General features: G+C 27.1%; 1 protein-coding gene across 1 annotated transcript in view; it reads left to right on the top strand.

The window, feature by feature from the left end:
* LOC109595062 (small conductance calcium-activated potassium channel protein) overlaps window positions 1–26,170 on the top strand; it is a 71,668-nt gene that overhangs the window by 30,181 nt on the left and 15,317 nt on the right. The window contains exons 4-5 of the mRNA XM_049961272.1: window positions 867–1,288; window positions 16,457–16,592. Coding sequence (XP_049817229.1) covers window positions 867–1,288; window positions 16,457–16,592 — 558 coding nt within the window. The remainder of the gene's footprint in view (window positions 1–866; window positions 1,289–16,456; window positions 16,593–26,170) is intronic.

The following is a 26,170-nucleotide window of genomic DNA, read 5'->3' on the forward strand; positions in this document are numbered from 1 at the left end:
GCTGTAAATTCATTAAGCGTTGCCCCACCATATCCCGCACATTTTCGATTGGGGAAAGGTCTGAAGATCTGGGTGGCCAAGGTAGTAAATTCTAAGGCTTCTAGGAAGTTTAATGTATTTCTGGCAATATGTGGACGGGCATTATCTTGCTGAAAAATTAGTCCGGGGCCTCTTCTTATGTAGGAATGAAATAAAGGCTCCAAAACGTCATCCATATATCGATGGGACGTCATATTGCCACTAATGAAAACTGACTACCATAAGCAATAGCACCCCATACCAATAAAACCCTAGTCCAATGAATATGACTCTCCACAGCAATAAACTAAGACGACGGTCTTGTGGCTCTGTGGAACCTCATACTCTACCTCTTCTGCCCTCTTCACTCCATGACTGCCAACATTTGTTGTTTAATAGAGTCACCTGTTAAAATAATATAAATTTACTTACTATTGATATTTTATACTATAATTATGGCCACTAGAGTATGTTATGATAAAATATTTCAAACAACGAACAGTGTAATATTAATATTAAATCTATTTATTAATACGTATGTAAATTTATAACAGAATTATAGATACAAATCACAGGTTATAGAAGTTATAAACAATTCATGAATATAATTACCACTGAACACTCCATACGAGTGGTTTGTTCGTAAGCTGAAATACATGAAATCAAATAACGACAGAAGTTTCGGTAGTACCCATTGACTTAAGTGTGGAAATTGCCAATAATTGATTATCTGCATTCGTCGAGTGGCGAGACCAACATCCGTACACTGATTATTTGTAGATCATAATGAAATTAACTTCCAACTATTAGATCGAACCCTTAATTAATTACGTTTTGTTCTGTTGCAGCTTTTCATGATAGATAACTGTGCCGACGATTGGCGTATAGCGATGACGTGGCAGAGGATATGCCAAATAACAATGGAGTTGGTAATATGTGCAGTGCATCCGATTCCAGGACATTACAATTTCGTGTGGACAACGAAACTCGCGAATAAAAATGGCGGCATAGGTGCAAAGTGCGTTCCATATGATGTGCCCTTGTCATTACCAATGTTCCTTCGACTGTATCTAATTTGTCGGGTTATGTTGTTGCATAGTAAATTATTTACAGACGCTTCGTCGAGAAGTATAGGTGCACTTAATCGGATTAATTTTAACACTCGCTTCGTTTTAAAGACCCTAATGACCATTTGTCCGGGAACAGTTCTTCTAGTCTTCATGGTCTCACTTTGGATTATCGCCAGTTGGACACTCCGGCAATGTGAACGGTAAGTAGTTTTATTTTCTATTTTATTACCATAATATATTTTTAGTTTGACAACTAATTGAAACACGAAACTCTTCCTCTTTCTATCCTTTAAATTATTCAGTAGTTGGACAATATCCATCAAAAATTGTGGCTTAAAACATAAATGAACAAAAAGTATCAGTTCATATAAAGAATAAAGATTTTAATAATTTATAGAATTTTTTGTTCCAATATTCATGTTTCAAATTTAAATCCTTATATATTTATTATTAATAACATATATTACAAATTATTCCTAAAAATCTAAAAGTAAAAAGTGCCTAATTTTGAAGATTTTAATATTTTATTGAATTATTTGCTCCTATAGTTAATCATATTTATAACTTAAAAATGAGTAATTGACTCAAATACTCACAAATTGTCTATGATTGTTCCCACCGCATTATATTAAGAAAAGGCAAAGATATTAAAATTAAACAATATGGTAATAATTATCATATTTTAATGTACATTTGGTTCTACCCACTTATAAGGAAGTAACGTAAAATTAAATCATAAACATGTTTTGAATTTGATTCAATTCATTGTATATTTATTATTACTAATATATATTATAAATTATTGCTAAAATCAAGGAGTAAATAGTGTCAAAAAGATTAAATTTTGAAGAATTTAATATTTCATTGAATTATTTGCTCCTATATTCAATTATATTTATGACTTAAAAATGAGTAATTGACACAAATACACATAAATTAACTATGATTGTATCCATCACATTAAATTAACAAAAAGTAAAGATATTAAAATGAACAATATGTTAATAATTATCATATTTCAATGTACATTTTTGGTTCTACCCATTTATAAGGAAATAACGTAAAATTAAATCATAAACGTGTTTTAAATTTAATTCATTTCCTTGTATATTTATTATTACTAAAATATATTACAAATTATTGCTAAAAATCTAGAAGTAAATAGTGTCAAAGATTAAATTTTAAAGATTTTAATATTTTATTGAATTATTTGCTCCTATATTCAATTATATTTATGACTTAAAAATGAGCAATTAACTCAAATATACATATATTGACTGTGATTGTTCCCACCACATTAAATTAAGAAAAAGCAAAGATATTAAAATTGAACAATATGGTAATAATTATCATATTTAAATGAACATATTTGGTTCTACTCACTTATAAGGAAGTAACGTAAAATTAAATCATAAACGTGTTTTAAATTTAATTCATATCTTGTATATTTAATATTAGTAAAATATATTATAAATTATTGCTAAAAATCTAGAAGTAGAAAGTGACTAAGATTAAATTTTGAAGATTTTAATATTTTATTGAATTATTTGTTCTTATATCCAATTATATTTATGACTTAAAAATGAGCAATTAACTCAAATATACATATATTGACTGTGATTGTTCCCACCACATTAAATTAAGAAAAAGCAAAGATATTAAAATTGAACAATATGGTAATAATTATCATATTTAAATGTATATTTTTGGTTCTACTCACTTATAAGGAAGTAACGTAAAATTAAATCATAAACGTGTTTTAAATTTAATTCATATCTTGTATATTTAATATTAGTAAAATATATTATAAATTATTGCTAAAAATCTAGAAGTAGAAAGTGACTAAGATTAAATTTTGAAGATTTTAATATTTTATTGAATTATTTGTTCTTATATTCAATTATATTTATGACTTAAAAATGAGCAATTAACTCAAATATACATATATTGACTGTGATTGTTCCCACCACATTAAATTAAGAAAAAGCAAAGATATTAAAATTGAACAATATCGTAATAATTATCATATTTAAATGTACATTTTTGGTTCTACCCACTTGTAAGGAAGTAACGTAAAATTAAATCATAAACGTGTTTTAAATTTAATTCATATCTTGTATATTTAATATTAGTAAAATATATTATAAATTATTGCTAAAAATCTAGAAGTAGAAAGTGACTAAGATTAAATTTTGAAGATTTTAATATTTTATTGAATTATTTGTTCTTATATTCAATTATATTTATGACTTAAAAATGAGCAATTAACTCAAATATACATATATTGACTGTGATTGTTCCCACCACATTAAATTAAGAAAAAGCAAAGATATTAAAATTGAACAATATGGTAATAATTATCATATTTAAATGTACATTTTTGGTTCTAGCCACTTATAAGGAAGTAACGTAAAATTAAATCATAAACGTGTATTAAATTTAATTCAATTTCTTGTATATTTATTATTCTAAAATATATTATAAATTATTGCTAAAAATCTAGAAGTAAAAAGTGTCAAAGATTAAATTTTGAAGATTTTAATATTTTATTTCATTATTCAATTATAATTATATTTTACAAACTAAATGATAATATGTATAATAATATAATTATTTATCATTATCATTTACAATTTGTTAATAAAACGTTTATGTATAAAGTGTCAAGATTAAATCTTGAATATTTAAACACATTATCCACACATAAAATTACTATTAATACTCCTGGCACTTTTTTATAGATTAATTCTATAAAACTAATATAAAAGTAGACAAGATTCATGTTTCAAATTTAATTAAAATACTTAATATTTGTATTATCAAGACTGGTTTTCTATAAAGTTCAATTTTAAAGAGCACTTGGATCTGATTTTATTGGAAAACTTCCGCGTTTTATTGATGGTAAACAGGCCAAACTTTCCTAATGAAAAATATAAAATTCCACCCCTTTTCACCCGACGAATTTTTTACACATTGTGAAACAGTGTAGCCCCACCTACGACAACAGATTTATAGAAACCAGTGAATTCTTGTTTATCTCCCATTGTAAATTTTGCGACTACATAAAATCTGCGTTAGAACGTTCCGTCGTGACAGTTGGAAAAAACCGAATCCAACGTGCGGTAATAACAAATTGACCTTTGTCGTAAATAAAAGTTTGGCGTTACAGTCTAGGGGAAATCTGGGACACTTTTCTTGGACCGTATATCCTTTTTGGCAGCTTCAAAAATTTAAAACTTTGTTTGGGGAATCTGGAAATTTATTGCGGCTCATTCACCATTGAATTTATGAATTACATCGGTCATAATTTAGGGGTGCACGTATAAATTCACCGACGGGACGGTGGGAAAGCGGTAAACAATTCCGAAGTGGGAGTCCTGATGTTTTCGTTCAATGTTTTTCGTAATTGAATTACTTTAAAAATAAATCCTCACCCTCAAGTAGTTCAGGGAAAATGTTCCTGTTTAGTGTGATTGAATAATAATTTTTAAGTAGTTAACTGACTCATCTTGTCCTGCAATAATCTCGAATTTTATTCCTGTCATTTAAGCTTCCATAAAACTGTTGATAATCATAAAAAGTGAGTAAACCAGTCGGTAAAAAATGACGGAAATGAGAATCGTATAAATTGAATGAGACAGTAAATTTATTATTTACCCCATTTTAAAGTTGCTTTGAAGTACACTAAGCAATATTTGCCATTGTTTCGTTTTACGTCTCATAATTATGTTGTAAACTTTTCAAGACACACACACTTTTCCGATGCCATAATGAAGCTCATGAAGAAAACATTTCATTGGGAATGGCTTAATCAAATTCGTACAAAGTACAAATAAAAAGCCATCAAAGTTAGAGCAAATCAATACAGATAAAGGCCGGAGCTTCCGCGAAAGTTCGTTAAATGAATTAGCAAAATTTCCAACAACATATCTGCAATCGTCGGAAAACTTGAATGGCCCATTTAATCACCCCGAAGCGAAATCTGTTTACGAACGGCATTAAATTACTGCATATTCACCTATCAATGAATGAACAAACGGTTTTAAAATCTAGCCCACCCCCGGCGCCGTTTTATAGGGCACGCCAAGAAATGTCAAGAACAGATCTATATTTAGCAATTATATTAATGGATGTATTAAAAATGCATCGGTGTTCGGGTGAAACACGTAACATTAGTTTTATGGTGGTGCGCATCAAAATTTAATCGTGCATCTCATGTCACAGTTTATCGTTGAAATTCCACACACAGGAAACACTATTTGTGTGGTATGGATCGTGTGTTTTTTTGTGTCATGACCTCCACAACAAGTAATTAAGGATGGAGTAATTAAAGGAACGATCGAAATCGTTCGAAACTAAAGAAGACTTAAGTGGATGAAAATGTCAAGTGGAGTTTTATTTAAAGTCAAGGTGTTTCAGACCAAGAAACTATATTTACACAGGTCAACTAAGTTATTATTACTTTTTTTTCGTGGGTCAGAAAACATGTAAGTTGGTTCCAAAAATACCATCAGATTGTGTCCATCAACTCCAGTTTTTGGGAGGAAGACAGAGTTAAAGTTGTGGAGGTGAAAGAGGGGGAAGAATCAAATTGGCTAGACATACCTGGAAATGTCAATGACTCGATTGACCTCCTAAAACTCCCCAGGCTCAGATTACCTTGTGTCTGCCCCCGATTTAACTGACCCAGTATGTTATTGAGCTTTCGTGAGTAAAGTTGTATTATAATTTTGTGTAGATTTTTAACGTTATTTAATATTAACAATTAATATTAACAACTAAAAACTAAAACCATGACATGACCACAAACAAATGTGGCTGTGGAAATCATCAAAACATTTCTTGTCATACAAAGTGTCTATAAAATAGGTGGTCAAAATTTGGAAGTAGGTAGAACAGTCTGATAATGAAGAAAATCAAAATATTTTTTTTCTAATGTTTCTGCTAAGAAAAATGCACCCCCTCAACTCTAAATCTAAAAAATTGTTTTTTGTCATATTTCCATAATTTTTCGTCCAATCGTGTTTAAATTTGGTGAGTATTATCCTGAAATAGATACATATAATTCAGTATAACTTTTACTACAATGATAAAGTAGCATAGAGTTTGGAGGGTTCTCCTCTTTTTCTCGCCCTATTTTCTACGCCACTAAATGATTTCAAATATTTTTGAGAGAAGAAACTTAAAAGAAAAATATTTATATGTTTTTATTATTGGACATGTTCTATCTACGTTCAAATTTTGTAGTCAAATAATATTTTATCATAAGAAGGACAATAATGACAACTACTTTTTGAAATAGTTAACTTAATAATAATTTAAAACTTATAGTAGTGGCCAAAATTATAGAAACTTATTAAAATATATTTATGAGCTGGTTGCTATTTTCTATAATGTTTATTGTTGTTTCTATTATTGATGTTTCTACTATATAACTGAACAATCTAATTTTATTATCTAAAAAATACCTACTTTTTTATTTTTAGTGGACAAAATTATAGCAATTTTTAACTTGGTCTTCCATTGTTCTCTATGTATTTAAATCGATTATTTACTAACTTACTTAATATAATTATAGCAACTTATTAAAATATATTAAAAATATGAGCTGTACCACTTGAATTGAATAACAGTACCTATAAGGCTCATTGTTTTTCCTTTCTTTGTTGTGTCTACTATACAACTGGTCAAACTAATTTTATTCTTTAAAAAATTGTCATTTTTTTATTTTCCACTGGACAAAATTATATACTTTTTACTTTGTGGTCTTTCATTGATCTCTGTAAATTTAAATCGGTTATTTACTGACAGTCTTTTGCTTATTATAATTATTTAATCATTAGTCAAAGTGAAACTGTAAAAAAAATTATAATTCAGCGTTACTAAGACCGAAAGAAACAAGAAGAGGCAGAGTTTATGGCTAAATAAGTCAATCGTTTCTCGTATTATTAAAAAATTTAGAGAAACTGGCCAAGTGGTAGCTACGAAAAACTTGAACAAAAAACAATCCACTGAAATTAAAGCCAACCTGGAAAAAATGGGACTTGCTGAAATTAGTTCAAGGACTGTGAGAAGGGTTAGTTTGACCCCAGACTCACAAGAAAAACCCTGATTTTTACTGAAAATGTGAAAGTCCAATTTTGACTTGCTGAGGATCACATTCACTGGACCATAGAAAAGTAGGGACGAGTGGTTTTTAATGACGATTCTAAATTAAATTTATAATAAAATGGAGGTTCTGCTTATATTAAACATCCTACAGGGACAAAACTACACAAACAGTTTGTTATACCCACAGTGAAACATGGTTCAATTATGTTATGGGGATGGTTCAGTTCTTCTGAAGTAGCCCTCCTTAGACTGATTTATGTACAGGAATATATTAAACAACAATTTGCTTCCATATATTGAAGAAATGATGTTCTTAATAAATGTGTTTCAACATGAAAACGATCCCAAACACAAATCCAAATGTGACAGATTGATTAAAAGACCAAAGCATCGATGTTTTGTCTTGCCCGTCCCAATCTCCGGACATCAACCCTTTAGGAAACATGAGGAATCACAGCAATTCAAGAAGATTGAAGGAATGTAGACTTGTCGTATACTCAGAAAATGGTCGAGTCTATGCCACGGAGATGGGCCAAAATTATGGAACAAAAAGGATATTATACAAAGTGTTAATGTTAAATTAAATAACACAGATTTAAACATAAAAAATCCCTTTAAAAATTAATGTTGCTATATTTATGTCCAGCTCAATTCAGAAAAATATATGTAACATTTCATAGAATATAAATATAGTAGTTTTTTTAATATTTCTAAAACTAGATGTGACAGACGAAATCTCATGACTTTTAGATTCTGCACCCAAAAGTTATCCAGGAACAGTTGAAGAGTCATTTACACCAAAATGGCTGTGTCATCTTATTAAGAATTAAAACACCCTATTTATTATTTATGCCCCCAAGAAAAATCTGTATTCCCTGCTTCGACTGGAACGAAATCCCATGTTTAATAAAGTTTCGGATGCGAATAGGGAAAAATGCAAAGTCTCCAAGAGATTTCAGACGACAACAACAACAACAACAACGCAACGAAACGTCCGGAATAACAATCCCCTGCACAAGTCGAAAATGCAGAAATGCGTTCAGTGAATTTCTATACATACACAGCTGCTTTTTTTCCGTTCGATGCATTCACATCAGAATTGATAAAAGTTAGATTATTTCCGTAACCCCTTGCGGGCTCGCATGCAAATGTTGGGAGACGCCAAATTACGGACGGAGATTTCGTTTTCTTTTCCGCGTTTATTAAGTTTTGTTGGACGCTAAATTTCCGCCACGCCGTTACCGACGTACCCGACGAATAATCGAAGTGAACGCCGCCGATTTTCATCTTATTTCCTGCACTATTCCGTATGAAAGGCCTTTTCATTACTGCCGTACTTTTAAACGTCGAATCGGAATATAAGGAATTAAATTTTTAAAACTCGAACTCGGGTATTTAAACTAAGTATTTGAACGTAACGTAACTTGAGATTTTGTTGGGGTTGTGACGCAGTTTCGTTCGTTTTCTGCGGTTGTGTTTCAATTCCGACCGCCCAATACGTATCGATCATTGATATATTCACGCATAAAATGATACGTGAAAAACGCCTGGGGCACACTTTCTGGTACAGCTTCAACATATGTTGCTGACTTATGTTACAATATGATAGATGTGCATGTTTCAATTAAAAAGCGATTTTATATACCCAACACACATCCACAATTACCCACAGGAACTCGGAAACCACAACAATTATAAAATATATAAAACAACCAGTTAATTGATATTTACTGTGGAAATGTGTCAACACACTTTTTTTGTTTTAATTAATACTACACATGTAGTGTAAATGGATAATAAATATAACTAAAAACTTTTAGAGCACAAGTTTTAGATATCAAAATTATAAAATAGCAACTGCTGTTAATATCAAATGTCAAATAAAACTAATAATTCAACAGAAATATTTTTAAAAGTATATTTTGTCAACTTTTGTTGATGAAACTATCAGGAACCTTACTACTGTCACATAAATCTGTTTTCTTTGTGCAACCATCACGGACAAACTACATGATGGATTTTGATAAAACTTGACATAGAGATAACTTAAATCCTGGGCCAACATATAAGATAATTTGTATCTCTGGAAATATTAGGGTTTATAAAATAAAATATAAAAACTAAGAAAAACGTGCAAATCCATCTATTGTCGAGTAGCAAAACTAATTGCTGACAACATTCTGACTATGATACATATAAAGATATTTTAATCTCTAAAATATTTTTTATATATTATAATCATTAATTGATGTTTTACTGTTTAAATGTATATTTTACTGTTTAAATGTATCAACATATTTATAATTTTAAATAATATCACGTGATAGTGTAGGTAAATAACAAATTTCAAACTTAAATTGTTTGATCAATGACAAGCTGGGACTACCAGGAAGTAATGTAAAGTGTTACAGCACTAAAATCACAAAAATCTAGCCATATAATAAATCTTAACATAAATTTTCTGCCTGTACAAGCATCACTGGGAAACCACTTGACTAATTTTAATAAAACTTGGCACGGACTTAGCTTTTTTCCCGGGTTAACTCATAAGATAATTTTTATTCCGGAAAATGCAAGGATTTGTTAAATAAAATTAAAAAACAGAGAAAAACTAACGGGACCATCTATCTTTGAGTAGTCACACTAAATTTTTACAAAATCTATGATATTATTCATTTACTGTTTAAATGTATTAATAAATAATAAAATATTTCAATTTTTAATATTAAATGTCAAATGCATTTGGCACCTAAATATAAATATTTTACGAGTTTGCTAATAAGCTTGGTTTCTCTCAACTTTTATTGGCCATTGAAGCTTTGAAATTACCAGAGAGTAATAAACAATATTACTGTACTAATAATATAAAAATATAAACATGTATTAAATCTGTAGGAAATTTTTATGTTTGTACAAGCATAACGGGTAAACTACTTGACAAATTTTAATAAAACGAGACATGTATATAGCTTTTGTCCTGAGGCAACTTATAAGATAATTTTCATCCGGAAAAATACAAGGGTTTGTTAAAGAAAATATAAAACCTGAAGAAAATTAATAGAACCATCTATCTTCGAATAGCAAAACTACGAAACCTTCACCAAAACATTTTTGTATGTTAATGTCTGATGATTCATCGTATTATAATATGTGAAATTGCTTTATGTGATATATATATAAAACTTTTTGACCATAATTTTTAAATGTATATAACCACAAAATTAAATATTTATGTATTTTTAATATTAAACGTCAAATGCACACCAATAGAAATAAATTACGAGTTCACTGAAAAATTAACAGCATGGTTTCTTGTAATTGAAAAACTTTTATTGGCCATTGAAGCTCTGAAATTACCAGGAAGTAATAAACAATATTACTGTACTAATAATATATAAATCTAAACAAGTATTAAATCTGTAGAAAACATTAATGTTTGTACAAGCATCACGGGTAAACTACTTGACTGATTTTAATAAAACTTGGAATGGATATAACCTTTATTCTGAGGCAACTTATAGGGTAATTTTTATTCAGGTAAATATAAGGGGTGGTCAAAAAAAATTAAAAATTTGAGGAAAACTGGTAGAACCATCTATCTTCGAAATATTTATATGTCAATCTCTGATGTGATTTATCGTATGTTGATATTGATTAGAAATTGAATTGAATGAATAATCAGTACATATAAAATGACCTCAAAATAAAATATTTAAATAATGCATTCTGCACTTATATGAGTTCATTGAAAATCTGTTTGATTTCTTGTCAATAATAAACTTTAATTGGCCAATGAAACTCTGAACTACCAAGAAGTAATAAACAATGTTGCTGTACTAATATTATATAAAACTAAACACACATTAAGTCTGTAAACATTCTTTATGTTTGTGCAAGCATCACGACGAAACTTCTCGGCTGATTTTGATAAAACTTGCCACGAATATAGCTTTTATCCTGAGGCAACTTATTAGGTAACTTTTATTCCAGAAAATACTAAGGTTTGTTAAGGAAGCACAAAAAACTAAATCAAAAAACTAGTAGAACCATCTACTAGCGAGTAGCACAACTAAAAACTTAAATGACCTTGACTAAAACATTCCCATACGTCAATCTGTGATGTGTCTAAAATTAAATGCTAATATCGATTGATGTATTTGGCTTATGTGAACAAATTCACTACATATAAATCTTCCAGATTATATTATTTTTATTCAAATTCAGAGAAAACGTATAAACCCAGATTTTTAAATTCAAATAATCCACTCCTCTTGAGTGTGTGTGTGTGTTTCTATATATATTCTGGATGTAACGTTATCTGAAAAAATTGCACGCCACAATGGAATCTCGTCTCGCCTTGTTATTGTGCCAGAAATAAGAAAAATTACGTTTGCTCTTGAAATGCTGTCTGATTTTAATTGTGTCTAACAAGAACCCGAGACAACTATCCTCAGGGAATATAATTTAAGTAACCATGTGACTGAAGTTGACGTTACATGTCCACCACCGTTCCTCGCAGCACCACACTAAATCTGTGCGAAACAATATTCACATCACCATAAACTATAATTAATTTTAAGCGACACGAAAAAAGGATTGAATATTACGGTGATACGGTTTTTATGTGCCCGGGCCATTTGTTCTCAAGAAAAAGTGGTATTATAAATTATCCTTTATTTCAACGCACCACCTAAGGACTAGGGGCGGTAAACCGGGATGTACAGCAGACCGTGCAGAACGACGGCGAAATATATTTTAAAGCAAAGTTCTTAACGTGCGTCCTTGTTTGTTGATTGCCAGGATAATTGGGTCGATAAAATAGTTTTCGTTACGTTCACAAACAAACCCGTTGAGAAAGTGGATGCTCGAATTTGTGTGATAGTTGCAATATTTCTCCATCGACTTTAGTTTTTTTTGGGTCGTTTGTTCGAGGCGAAAAAGTGGTATTATAAATTATCCTTTTTGCTCCCCCTTTTTTTAAGGACACTGGGAGGTGAACTAACACATCAGGTGATAAACTGAAGTCGATGCACCGGATCGACTTTTCGGGGATAGTTGTAACAACAGAAATATATTTTTTTGAATGGGGTCGATGCGGATTTATGAATTTGAAAGTTTATCACGGTGAATGGGGCGAATATAGACATACGGGAGAGGCCATTTGTTATTCTCGAAACATTCGTTGGAAATACCCCGACGATAAAGATTTAAAATTTATGTAGATAAAGACTTAAGGAAAAGTTCTATGAAGCCGAAAAGTTACGTTAAATTAATGTTTATAGATGCGCATCGCACTAAAATAAAGGAGAACAATCGTAAAATGTGACGAGGCATATTGAAGTTACACCACTCACCATTTCGAGTGGGAATCGTGTGGCTGAAAAGAATCCTTTTCAGGACCAGAAGTCTCTAATTAAAATTATTATTCTAATAAAGGTCTATAACTAGGGAAGACGGTAGTAATGTGTTTTACAGTTTATAGGATTATCTTAATATGCTTGAAAATTACTCATTAAACCTATCTTGTTCATGATGTAGAGAAGGTAAACTCCAAAGAGGTATGATCTTTGCTTTATTACTTAGTCTAACCAATTAAGTTTATGCGGGTATACAACAAAAATTTTATTCCAAGGTATACTTTCTCTGTTAGGTAATAACAACTTGAACTAGAAAATTGTATGTTACACTTACAATCAATAGTTCATAGAAGGAAATATTGTGAAATGCCAATATTAATTGGAAAAAAGAACTGATCAAATTTTAGACTCGTGTATTTTCTGTTGTAGTTTAAAACAGTGACAACCAACGTTTAAAATTAAACATTTTATAAGATAAGATAAAGAGAAAAAAGAATTATTAAATAAATATATAGTAGTGGCCATAATTATAGCAACTTATTAAAATATATCAAAAATGTGAGCTGTACTACTTGATCACAGTACCTATAATGTTCATTGTTTTTCCTTTCTTTAGTTTTGAGTTTTATTTAAAGTCAACGTGTTTCAAACCAAGAAACTATATTTACACAGGTCAACTAAGTTATTATTACTTGGGTCAGAAAACATGTAAGTTGGTTCCAAAAGTGCCATGAGATTTAGTCTATCAACTCTAGTTTTTGAGAGGAAGACAGAGTTAAAGTTGTAGAGGTCAAAGAGGGGGAAGAATCCAATTGGCTAGACATACCTGGAAATGTCAATGACTCGATTGTCCTCCTAAAACTCCCCAGGCTCAGATTACCTTGTGTCTCCCCCTGATTTATCCGACCCAGCATGTTATTGAGCAGTCGTGAGTAAATTTGTATTATAATTTTGTGTAAATTTTTAACGTTATTTAATATTAATAGACAACATTCACAATTAAAAACTAAAACCGTGACATGACCACAAACAAATGTGGCTGTGGAGATCATCAAAACATTTCTTGTTATACAAAGTGTCTATAAAATAGGTGGTCAAAATTTGATAGTAGATAGAGCAGTATGATAATGAAGAAAATATAAATATTCTTTTTCTAATGTTTCTCCTAAGAAAAAAGCACCTCCTCAAATCTAAATCTAAAAAATTGTTTTTTTTGTCATATATCCATCACTTTTCGTCCAATCGTGTTTAAATTCGGTGAGTATTATCCTGAAATAGATACATATAATTCAGTATAACTTTTACTACAATGATAGAGTAGCATAGAGTTTGAAGGGTTCTCCTCTTTTTCTCGCCCTATTTTCTACGCCACAAAATGTTTTCAAATATTTTTGAGAGAAGGAACTTAAAAGAAAAATATTTATATTTTTGTATTATTGGACATGTTCTATCTACGTTCAAATTTTTTACTCAAATAATATTTTATCATAAGAAGGACATAATGACAACTACTTTTTGAAATAGTTAACTTAATAATAATTTAAAACTTATAGTAGTGGCCAAAATTATAAAAACTTATTAAAATATATTTATGAGCTGGATGCTATTTTCTATAATGTTTATTGCTGTTTCTATTATTGATGTTACTACTATATAACTGACCAATCTAATTTTATTCTCTAAAAAATACCTACTTTTTTATTTTTAGTGGACAAAATTATAGCAATTTTTAACTTTATGGTCTTCCATTGTTCTCTGTGTATTTAAATCGATTATTTACTAACTTACTTACTATAATTATAGCAACTTATTAAAATATATTAAAAATATGAGCTGTACTAGTTGAATTGGATCACAGTACCCATAATGTTCATTGTTTTTCCTTTCTTTGTTGTGTCTACTATGTAACTGGTCAAACTAATTTTATTCTTTAAAAAATTGTAATTTTTTTATTTTCCACTGGACAAAATTATAGAAACTTTTTACTTTATGGTCTTTCATTACTCTCTGTAAATTTAAATCGATTATTTACTGACAGTCTTTTGCTTATTATAATTATTTAATCATTAGTCAAAGTGAAACTGTAAAAAAATATATAATTCAGCGTTACCAAGACCGAGAGGAACAAAAAGAGATGAGTTTATGGCTAAATAAGTCAATCGTTTCCCGTATTATTAAAAAATTTAGAAAAACTGGCTAAGTGGTAGCTACGAAAAAATTTGTCTGAGTTCGAAAAACTTGAAAAAAAAAAATTGATAACTGGACAATTTGAATGTCAAAAACAATCCAAACTTATCGATAACTGAAATTAAAGGGAACCTGGAGGAAATGGGACTTGCTGAAATTAGTCCAAGAACTGTGAGAAGATGGTTAGTGGATGGGGGTCCGTTTGACCCCAGACTCGCAAGAAAAACCCTGGTTTTTATTAAAAATGTGAAGTCCAATTTAGACTTGCTGGACCACAAAAGAGTGGGGACGAGTAGTTTTTAGTGATGAATCTAAATTTAATTTATAAAAAGATGGTTCTGCTTATTTTAAACATTCTACAGGGACAAAATTACACAAAACGTTTGTTATACCCACAGTGAAACATGTTGGTTGTTCAATTATGATATGGGGATGCTTCAATTGTTCTGACGTAGGCCCCCTTAGACTGATTTATGTACAGGGATGTATTAAACAACAATTTGCTTCCACATATTGAAGAAATGATGCTCTTAATAAACGTGTTTCAACATGGAAACGGTTCAAACCCAAATCCAAAATTGTAACAGATTGGTTAAAAAACCAAAGCATCGATGTTTTGTCTTGCCCGTCCCAATCTCCAGACATCAACCCCATAGAAAACATGAGGGATAACATTTATAACCAAATTCGACTTAAATATTTTACAAATTTAAATGAACTCATCACAACAATTCAAAAAGCTTGAAGGAATCTAGATTTGTCGTATCTTCGGAAAATGGTCAAGCCTATGGCCAAAATTATAAAACAAAAAGGATATTATATAAAGTATTAATGTTATATTAAATATCACAGATTTAATCATTAAAAATCCCTTTCAAAATTAAAGTTACCAAATTTATGTCCAGCACAATTCAAAAAAACATATGTAACATTTTATAAAATAAGAATGTAATATTTTTTATGACACTAAATAACAAACAACAGTAAATTAATGTTATTTTAGTAATTCACATTACATAAAAGAGTTTAGTTAGTTTAAAAAGTTGCTATAATTATGACCACTACTGTATATTTTTTAAATGTGTCCAGCAGAAATTATTTTGACTTTTGGTCCCCACAAACAATTTTGCCATTGTTTGGTTGTTTCACAGGAAAATTTATCTTATTTACTGCATCAACTTTGGGAAACAATTTTAGTATCTAAATCGATTTCAAAAATGATTGAACCCATAAACGTCGCCGAAGTGAAAAAGAGGGAGAAGGCGAGATGTGTCGTTTCCCTTCTGAAAAAAATTGCCCCCATTTAGCGTACGAGAATTCGTGCTGCAAGGAGACAATAAATTAGCCAATAAACATTCCTCCTGAATTTAAGGGTCCGTCACGGGTCATATAGTTTAATACTCCGTTCTATTAAAAATATCAAAAAAGTTATTCGTCCGCTTTCGGATTTAAAACGGCCATAAATTACATATGCTTATCGTAGAAGGGTTAAACCGATTTTTAAAGCGTTTTAAACGAGGGGTTTACCAACATAAAAAGGGTCATTACGTAGTTCAGTGACCTGGAAAAATAAAATGTATGTCGTGCCGGTGATTGGGGGTACATAAAGATTTCCTAGATGTTAGTTGGATATTTATAGTAGCATTATCCATTAGTTCTATGTAAAGTCTGATGTTGGCATCGTATAGTAAACGTAAGAATAATTTGTTGCAGGTTTCACGATGAGGAACACGCAAACTTGCTTAATGCAATGTGGCTGATAGCAATCACCTTCCTAAGCGTCGGCTTTGGTGATATCGTTCCGAACACATACTGTGGGAGGGGCATCGCAGTGAGCACGGGGATCATGGTAAGTCATTAATTACGCACACTTTCCTCAATACTAGCTTTTTCCATCAGGAAATCCACCACTTAATTAAACAAACCCGGCGAAAGTAAATTTGTTTTCCATCCCACCACTGTTCCAACACTTACTTCAAACAACAAAAAAATATTTGTGCACTTACAAAAGAAGATTTAAACGTTAATAAATTATATTCAATAATTTCTACATTTTTTATAATATCTAATTACTTTGATTTAGCATTATTTACATAAATTATTGTACTTTTTTTAGTACATATATTTATTTTAATGATTACCTGTGACAAAAGCATTTTTCTAACACAATTGATATTATTACTATGTTTGACATTCTTATGAAGCTATAAAAACATTGAAGTTCTAATTATATTCGATTTTTTAAGACGTAAAGCTCAAAATATACATTTTTCAGCACTTATTTATAATATATCTGTTTTATACAATGGAATTTCTGACACAATTGATATTATTATTATGTTTGACATTCTTATGAAGCTATAATATTTATTCTCCTAAAAACATTGAAGTTCTAATTATATTTGATTTTTTAAGACGTGAAGCTCAATATATATACTTTTTCAGCACTTTTTTATAATATATCTGTTTTATACAAGGGAATTTACTTACTTCAAACAACAAAATATTTGTGCACTTACAAAAGAAGATTTAAACGTTAATAAATTATATTCAATAATTTCTACATTTTTTATAGTATCTAATTACTTTGATTTAGTATTATTTACATAAATTATTGTGCTTTTTTTAGTACATATATTTATTTTAAGGATTACCTGTTGACAAAAGCATTTTTCTAACACAATTGATATTATTACTATGTTTGACATTCTTATGAAGCTATAATATTTATTCTCCTAAAAACATTGAAGTTCTAATTATATTTGATTTTTTAAGACGTAAAGCTCAAAATATACATTTTTCAGCACTTATTTATAATATATCTGTTTTATACAATGGAATTTCTGACACAATTGATATTATTATTATGTTTGACATTCTTATGAAGCTATAATATTTATTCTCCTAAAAACATTGAAGTTCTAATTATATTTGATTTTTTAAGACGTGAAGCTCAATATATATACTTTTTCAGCACTTTTTTATAATATATCTGTTTTATACAATGGAATTTACTTACTTCAAACAACAACAAAATATTTGTGCACTTACAAAAGAAGATTTAAACGTTAATAAATTATATTCAATAATTTCTACATTTTTTATAGTATCTAATTACTTTGATTTAGTATTATTTACATAAATTATTGTACTTTTTTTAGTACATATATTTATTTTAAGGATTACCTGTTGACAAAAGCATTTTTCTAACACAATTGATATTATTACTATGTTTGACATTCTTATGAAGCTATAATATTTATTCTCCTAAAAACATTGAAGTTCTAATTATATTTGATTTTTTAAGACGTGAAGCTCAATATATATACTTTTTCAGCACTTTTTTATAATATATCTGTTTTATACAAGGGAATTTACTTACTTCAAACAACAAAATATTTGTGCACTTACAAAAGAAGATTTAAACGTTAATAAATTATATTCAATAATTTCTACATTTTTTATAGTATCTAATTACTTTGATTTAGTATTATTTACATAAATTATTGTGCTTTTTTTAGTACATATATTTATTTTAAGGATTACCTGTTGACAAAAGCATTTTTCTAACACAATTGATATTATTACTATGTTTGACATTCTTATGAAGCTATAATATTTATTCTCCTAAAAACATTGAAGTTCTAATTATATTCGATTTTTTAAGACGTAAAGCTCAAAATATACATTTTTCAGCACTTATTTATAATATACCTGTTTTATACAATGGAATTTCTGACACAATTGATATTATTATTATGTTTGACATTCTTATGAAGCTATAATATTTATTCTCCTAAAAACATTGAAGTTCTAATTATATTTGATTTTTTAAGACGTGAAGCTCAATATATATATTTTTTCAGCACTATTTTATAATATATCTGTTTTATACAATGGAATTTACTTACTTCAAACAACAACAAAATATTTGTGCACTTACAAAAGAAGATTTAAACGTTAATAAATTATATTCAATAATTTCTACATTTTTTATAGTATCTAATTACTTTGATTTAGTATTATTTACATAAATTATTGTACTTATTTAGTACATATATTTATTTTAAGGATTACCTGTTGACAAAAGCATTTTTCTAACACAATTGATATTATTACTATGTTTGACATTCTTATGAAGCTATAATATTTATTCTCCTAAAAACATTGAAGTTCTAATTATATTTGATTTTTTAAGACGTAAAGCTCAAAATATACATTTTTCAGCACTTATTTATAATATATCTGTTTTATACAATGGAATTTCTGACACAATTGATATTATTATTATGTTTGACATTCTTATGAAGCTATAATATTTATTCTCCTAAAAACATTGAAGTTCTAATTATATTTGATTTTTTAAGACGTGAAGCTCAATATATATACTTTTTCAGCACTTTTTTATAATATATCTGTTTTATACAATGGAATTTACTTACTTCAAACAACAACAAAATATTTGTGCACTTACAAAAGAAGATTTAAACGTTAATAAATTATATTCAATAATTTCTACATTTTTTATAGTATCTAATTACTTTGATTTAGTATTATTTACATAAATTATTGTACTTTTTTTAGTACATATATTTATTTTAAGGATTACCTGTTGACAAAAGCATTTTTCTAACACAATTGATATTATTACTATGTTTGACATTCTTATGAAGCTATAATATTTATTCTCCTAAAAACATTGAAGTTCTAATTATATTTGATTTTTTAAGATGTGAAGCTCAATATATATACTTTTTCAGCACTTTTTTATAATATATCTGTTTTATACAAGGGAATTTACTTACTTCAAACAACAAAATATTTGTGCACTTACAAAAGAAGATTTAAACGTTAATAAATTATATTCAATAATTTCTACATTTTTTATAGTATCTAATTACTTTGATTTAGTATTATTTACATAAATTATTGTGCTTTTTTTAGTACATATATTTATTTTAAGGATTACCTGTTGACAAAAGCATTTTTCTAACACAATTGATATTATTACTATGTTTGACATTCTTATGAAGCTATAATATTTATTCTCCTAAAAACATTGAAGTTCTAATTATATTCGATTTTTTAAGACGTAAAGCTCAAAATATACATTTTTCAGCACTTATTTATAATATACCTGTTTTATACAATGGAATTTCTGACACAATTGATATTATTATTATGTTTGACATTCTTATGAAGCTATAATATTTATTCTCCTAAAAACATTGAAGTTCTAATTATATTTGATTTTTTAAGACGTGAAGCTCAATATATATATTTTTTCAGCACTATTTTATAATATATCTGTTTTATACAATGGAATTTACTTACTTCAAACAACAACAAAATATTTGTGCACTTACAAAAGAAGATTTAAACGTTAATAAATTATATTCAATAATTTCTACATTTTTTATAGTATCTAATTACTTTGATTTAGTATTATTTACATAAATTATTGTACTTATTTAGTACATATATTTATTTTAAGGATTACCTGTTGACAAAAGCATTTGTCTAACACAATTGATATTATTATTATGTTTGACATTCTTATGAAGCTATAATATTTATTCTCCTAAAAACATTGAAGTTCTAATTATATTCGATTTTTTAAGACGTAAAGCTCAAAATATACATTTTTCAGCACTTATTTATAATATATCTGTTTTATACAATGGAATTTCTGACACAATTGATATTATTATTATGTTTGACATTCTTATGAAGCTATAATATTTATTCTCCTAAAAACATTGAAGTTCTAATTATATTTGATTTTTTAAGACGTGAAGCTCAATATATATACTTTTTCAGCACTTTTTTATAATATATCTGTTTTATACAAGGGAATTTACTTACTTCAAACAACAAAATATTTGTGCACTTACAAAAGAAGATTTAAACGTTAATAAATTATATTCAATAATTTCTACATTTTTTATAGTATCTAATTACTTTGATTTAGTATTATTTACATAAATTATTGTACTTATTTAGTACATATATTTATTTTAAGGATTACCTGTTGACAAAAGCATTTGTCTAACACAATTGATATTATTATTATGTTTGACATTCTTATGAAGCTATAATATTTATTCTCCTAAAAACATTGAAGTTCTAATTATATTCGATTTTTTAAGACGTAAAGCTCAAAATATACATTTTTCAGCACTTATTTATAATATACCTGTTTTATACAATGGAATTTCTGACACAATTGATATTATTATTATGTTTGACATTCTTATGAAGCTATAATATTTATTCTCCTAAAAACATTGAAGTTCTAATTATATTTGATTTTTTAAGACGTGAAGCTCAATATATATATTTTTTCAGCACTATTTTATAATATATCTGTTTTATACAATGGAATTTACTTACTTCAAACAACAACAAAATATTTGTGCACTTACAAAAGAAGATTTAAACGTTAATAAATTATATTCAATAATTTCTACATTTTTTATAGTATCTAATTACTTTGATTTAGTATTATTTACATAAATTATTGTACTTATTTAGTACATATATTTATTTTAAGGATTACCTGTTGACAAAAGCATTTGTCTAACACAATTGATATTATTATTATGTTTGACATTCTTATGAAGCTATAATATTTATTCTCCTAAAAACATTGAAGTTCTAATTATATTCGATTTTTTAAGACGTAAAGCTCAAAATATACATTTTTCAGCACTTATTTATAATATATCTGTTTTATACAATGGAATTTCTGACACAATTGATATTATTATTATGTTTGACATTCTTATGAAGCTATAATATTTATTCTCCTAAAAACATTGAAGTTCTAATTATATTTGATTTTTTAAGACGTGAAGCTCAATATATATACTTTTTCAGCACTTTTTTATAATATATCTGTTTTATACAAGGGAATTTACTTACTTCAAACAACAAAATATTTGTGCACTTACAAAAGAAGATTTAAACGTTAATAAATTATATTCAATAATTTCTACATTTTTTATAGTATCTAATTACTTTGATTTAGTATTATTTACATAAATTATTGTGCTTTTTTTAGTACATATATTTATTTTAAGGATTACCTGTTGACAAAAGCATTTTTCTAACACAATTGATATTATTACTATGTTTGACATTCTTATGAAGCTATAATATTTATTCTCCTAAAAACATTGAAGTTCTAATTATATTTGATTTTTTAAGACGTAAAGCTCAAAATATACATTTTTCAGCACTTATTTATAATATATCTGTTTTATACAATGGAATTTCTGACACAATTGATATTATTATTATGTTTGACATTCTTATGAAGCTATAATATTTATTCTCCTAAAAACATTGAAGTTCTAATTATATTTGATTTTTTAAGACGTGAAGCTCAATATATATACTTTTTCAGCACTTTTTTATAATATATCTGTTTTATACAATGGAATTTACTTACTTCAAACAACAACAAAATATTTGTGCACTTACAAAAGAAGATTTAAACGTTAATAAATTATATTCAATAATTTCTACATTTTTTATAGTATCTAATTACTTTGATTTAGTATTATTTACATAAATTATTGTACTTTTTTTAGTACATATATTTATTTTAAGGATTACCTGTTGACAAAAGCATTTTTCTAACACAATTGATATTATTACTATGTTTGACATTCTTATGAAGCTATAATATTTATTCTCCTAAAATCATTGAAGTTCTAATTATATTCGATTTTTTAAGACGTAAAGCTCAAAATATACATTTTTCAGCACTTATTTATAATATACCTGTTTTATACAATGGAATTTCTGACACAATTGATATTATTATTATGTTTGACATTCTTATGAAGCTATAATATTTATTCTCCTAAAAACATTGAAGTTCTAATTATATTTGATTTTTTAAGACGTGAAGCTCAATATATATATTTTTTCAGCACTATTTTATAATATATCTGTTTTATACAATGGAATTTACTTACTTCAAACAACAACAAAATATTTGTGCACTTACAAAAGAAGATTTAAACGTTAATAAATTATATTCAATAATTTCTACATTTTTTATAGTATCTAATTACTTTGATTTAGTATTATTTACATAAATTATTGTACTTATTTAGTACATATATTTATTTTAAGGATTACCTGTTGACAAAAGCATTTGTCTAACACAATTGATATTATTATTATGTTTGACATTCTTATGAAGCTATAATATTTATTCTCCTAAAAACATTGAAGTTCTAATTATATTCGATTTTTTAAGACGTAAAGCTCAAAATATACATTTTTCAGCACTTATTTATAATATATCTGTTTTATACAATGGAATTTCTGACACAATTGATATTATTATTATGTTTGACATTCTTATGAAGCTATAATATTTATTCTCCTAAAAACATTGAAGTTCTAATTATATTTGATTTTTTAAGACGTGAAGCTCAATATATATACTTTTTCAGCACTTTTTTATAATATATCTGTTTTATACAATGGAATTTACTTACTTCAAACAACAACAAAATATTTGTGCACTTACAAAAGAAGATTTAAACGTTAATAAATTATATTCAATAATTTCTACATTTTTTATAGTATCTAATTACTTTGATTTAGTATTATTTACATAAATTATTGTACTTTTTTTTAGTACATATATTTATTTTAAGGATTACCTGTTGACAAAAGCATTTTTGAGGTTTACTAGACTTTCAATGTCGCCAAATATTCTCTTATGGCCCAGAATTAATTTTCGTCTAGAGGAATTTACTTAATTTATTGATTTTAACAAATATTTAATAATCGCTGTATAAATTTACTGAATAAGTGACATCTTAATGGATTGCACAGTTTGAAATTTTAATATTCATGATGCAACTGTTTTAAATGCTGACATATTTTGAAATATTTAATAGTTAGTGAGTATGTTTCTAGTACAAAAATGCTAAATTAGAAATAATTTTATACTGAACTAATATAATATATATTCTATTATCAGTTAATTTCTTATGAAAATAGATGAAATATTTAATGTCACATTCGTGTTTCCCATTCTTCTTTTGTGTTCCCTATCTCTGACTACATTGTAATTCCTATTGAGAATAAAGCTTGTAATAAACAAACATGCTCCAGAAACTCCAAAATTAACATTAAATATTTGGCTTTACAACCCTGAAAAGTGAATTAAGATGGTCCTAATTATATGATTATTTCCTAATTTATAATTTAATATTACCTTAAAATAAGGGCTGAATTTAAATTTCAAATTGATTAAGGATCAGGATATTAAAAGTTCTTGGCGTAATTAATACTTTTTATCTTCTTTAATGTCTGATATTCCTCCCAAACTGATTACGTATATTTATATTTCTTCTACTCGTCAAAATGTTAAAGCTACACAAACAATTGATCCACTTGATGAGCTTAAAAATATATTCTAAAATCAAATAAATTTTTTTCCAGCACGTTTTCTTATATTTGCATTAGAGAATTGTGTTCTTTATACAAGTAATACTTTTGATCCCTCTTATTTGAGATTCCTTTCAAACTGATCGTGTTTATTCTCCTGAAAATATTGATGGTCTAAATATATTCGACCTTTTAAGACGTAAAGCTCAAAATAAACATTTTTTCAGCACGTTTTATGACATACCTGTTCTATACAATAGAATTCCTAAGATAATTAAAATATTTTATCATTATTTGTTTGACATTTTTTCAACATTTTTGCTAAATTTTTATATTTTACCCTTTTTGTTAACTAATATTAATTGTAATGTTCTAAATATATTTTATTTTTTAAGACGTAAAACTTCAAATAAACACTTTTTGAGCAATTTTACAATATATCTTCTTTATACAATGGAATTTCTGACACAATTAATATTATTATTATGTTTGACATCCTTATCAATCTGATAATATTTATTCTCCTGGAAACATTGATTTCTAATTATATTTGATTTTTTAAGACGTAAATCTCAAAATATTCACTTTTCAGCACTTTTTTTATATCTGTTTTATACAATGGAATTTCTGACACAATTATTGATATTATTATTATGTTTGACATTTTTATCAAGCTGTAGTATTTATTCTCCTAAAAACATTGAAGTTCTAATTATATTTGATTTTTTAAGACGTAAAGCTCAAAATATATACTTTTTCAGCACTTTTTTATAATATGTCTGTTTTATACAATGGAATTTCTGATACAATTAATATTATTATTATGTTTGACATTTTTATCAAGCTGTAATATTTATTCTCCTAAAAACATTGAAGTTCTAATTATATTTGATTTTTTAAGACGTAAAGCTCAAAATATATACTTTTTCAGCACTTTTTTATAATATGTCTGTTTTATACAATGGAATTTCTGATACAATTAATATTATTATTATGTTTGACATTCTTATCAGGCTGATAATATTTATTCTTCTGAAAACAATGAAGTTCTAATTATATTTGATTTTTTAAGTCGTAAAACTCAAAATTTTCACTTTTTCAACACTTTTTTTATATTATATCTGTTTTATACAAAGGAATTTCTAACACAATTAATATTATTATTCTATTTTGGCATTCTTACTTATCAAGTTGATAATATTTATTCTCCTGAAAACATTGAAGTTCTAATTACATTTGATTTTTTAAGATGTAAATCTCAAAATATACACTTTTTCAGCACTTTTTTGTAATATATCTGTTTTATAGAATGGAATTTTTGACACAATTAATATTATTATTATATATCACATTCTTTTCAAGCTGAAAATATTTATTCTCCTGAAAACATTGAAATTCTAATTATATTTGATTTTTTTAAGAGGTAAAGCTCAAAATGTACACTTTTACATCACTTTTTTATAATGTATCTGTTTTATATAAAGGAATTTCCTACATAATTAATATTATTAATATGTTTAACATCCTTATCAAGCTGATACTATTCATTCTTCTGAAAACATTCAAATTCTAATTATATTTAATTTTTTAAGACGTAATCTCAAAATATACACTTTTTCAGCACTTTTTTATAATATATCTGTTTTACACAATGGACTTTCTTAGGTAATTAATATTATTATTATTATTATGTATGACATTCTTTTCAAGCTGATAATATTTATTCTCCTGAAAACATTGAAGTTCTGATTATATTTGATTTTTTAAGACGTAAGACTCAAAATATACACTTTTTCAGCACTTTTTTGTAATATATCTGTTTTAAAGAATGGAATTTTTGACACAATTAATATGTATGTGTATTATGTATCACATTCTTTTCAAGCCCATAATATTTATTCTCCTGAAAACATTGAAGTTCTAATTATATTTGATTTCTTAAGACGTAAAATACTAAATATTCACTTTTTTAGCACTTTTTTATAATATATCTGTTTTATACGATGGAAT

This window comes from Aethina tumida, chromosome 1 (assembly GCF_024364675.1).
Source record: "Aethina tumida isolate Nest 87 chromosome 1, icAetTumi1.1, whole genome shotgun sequence".
NCBI lineage: Eukaryota > Metazoa > Arthropoda > Insecta > Coleoptera > Nitidulidae > Aethina > Aethina tumida.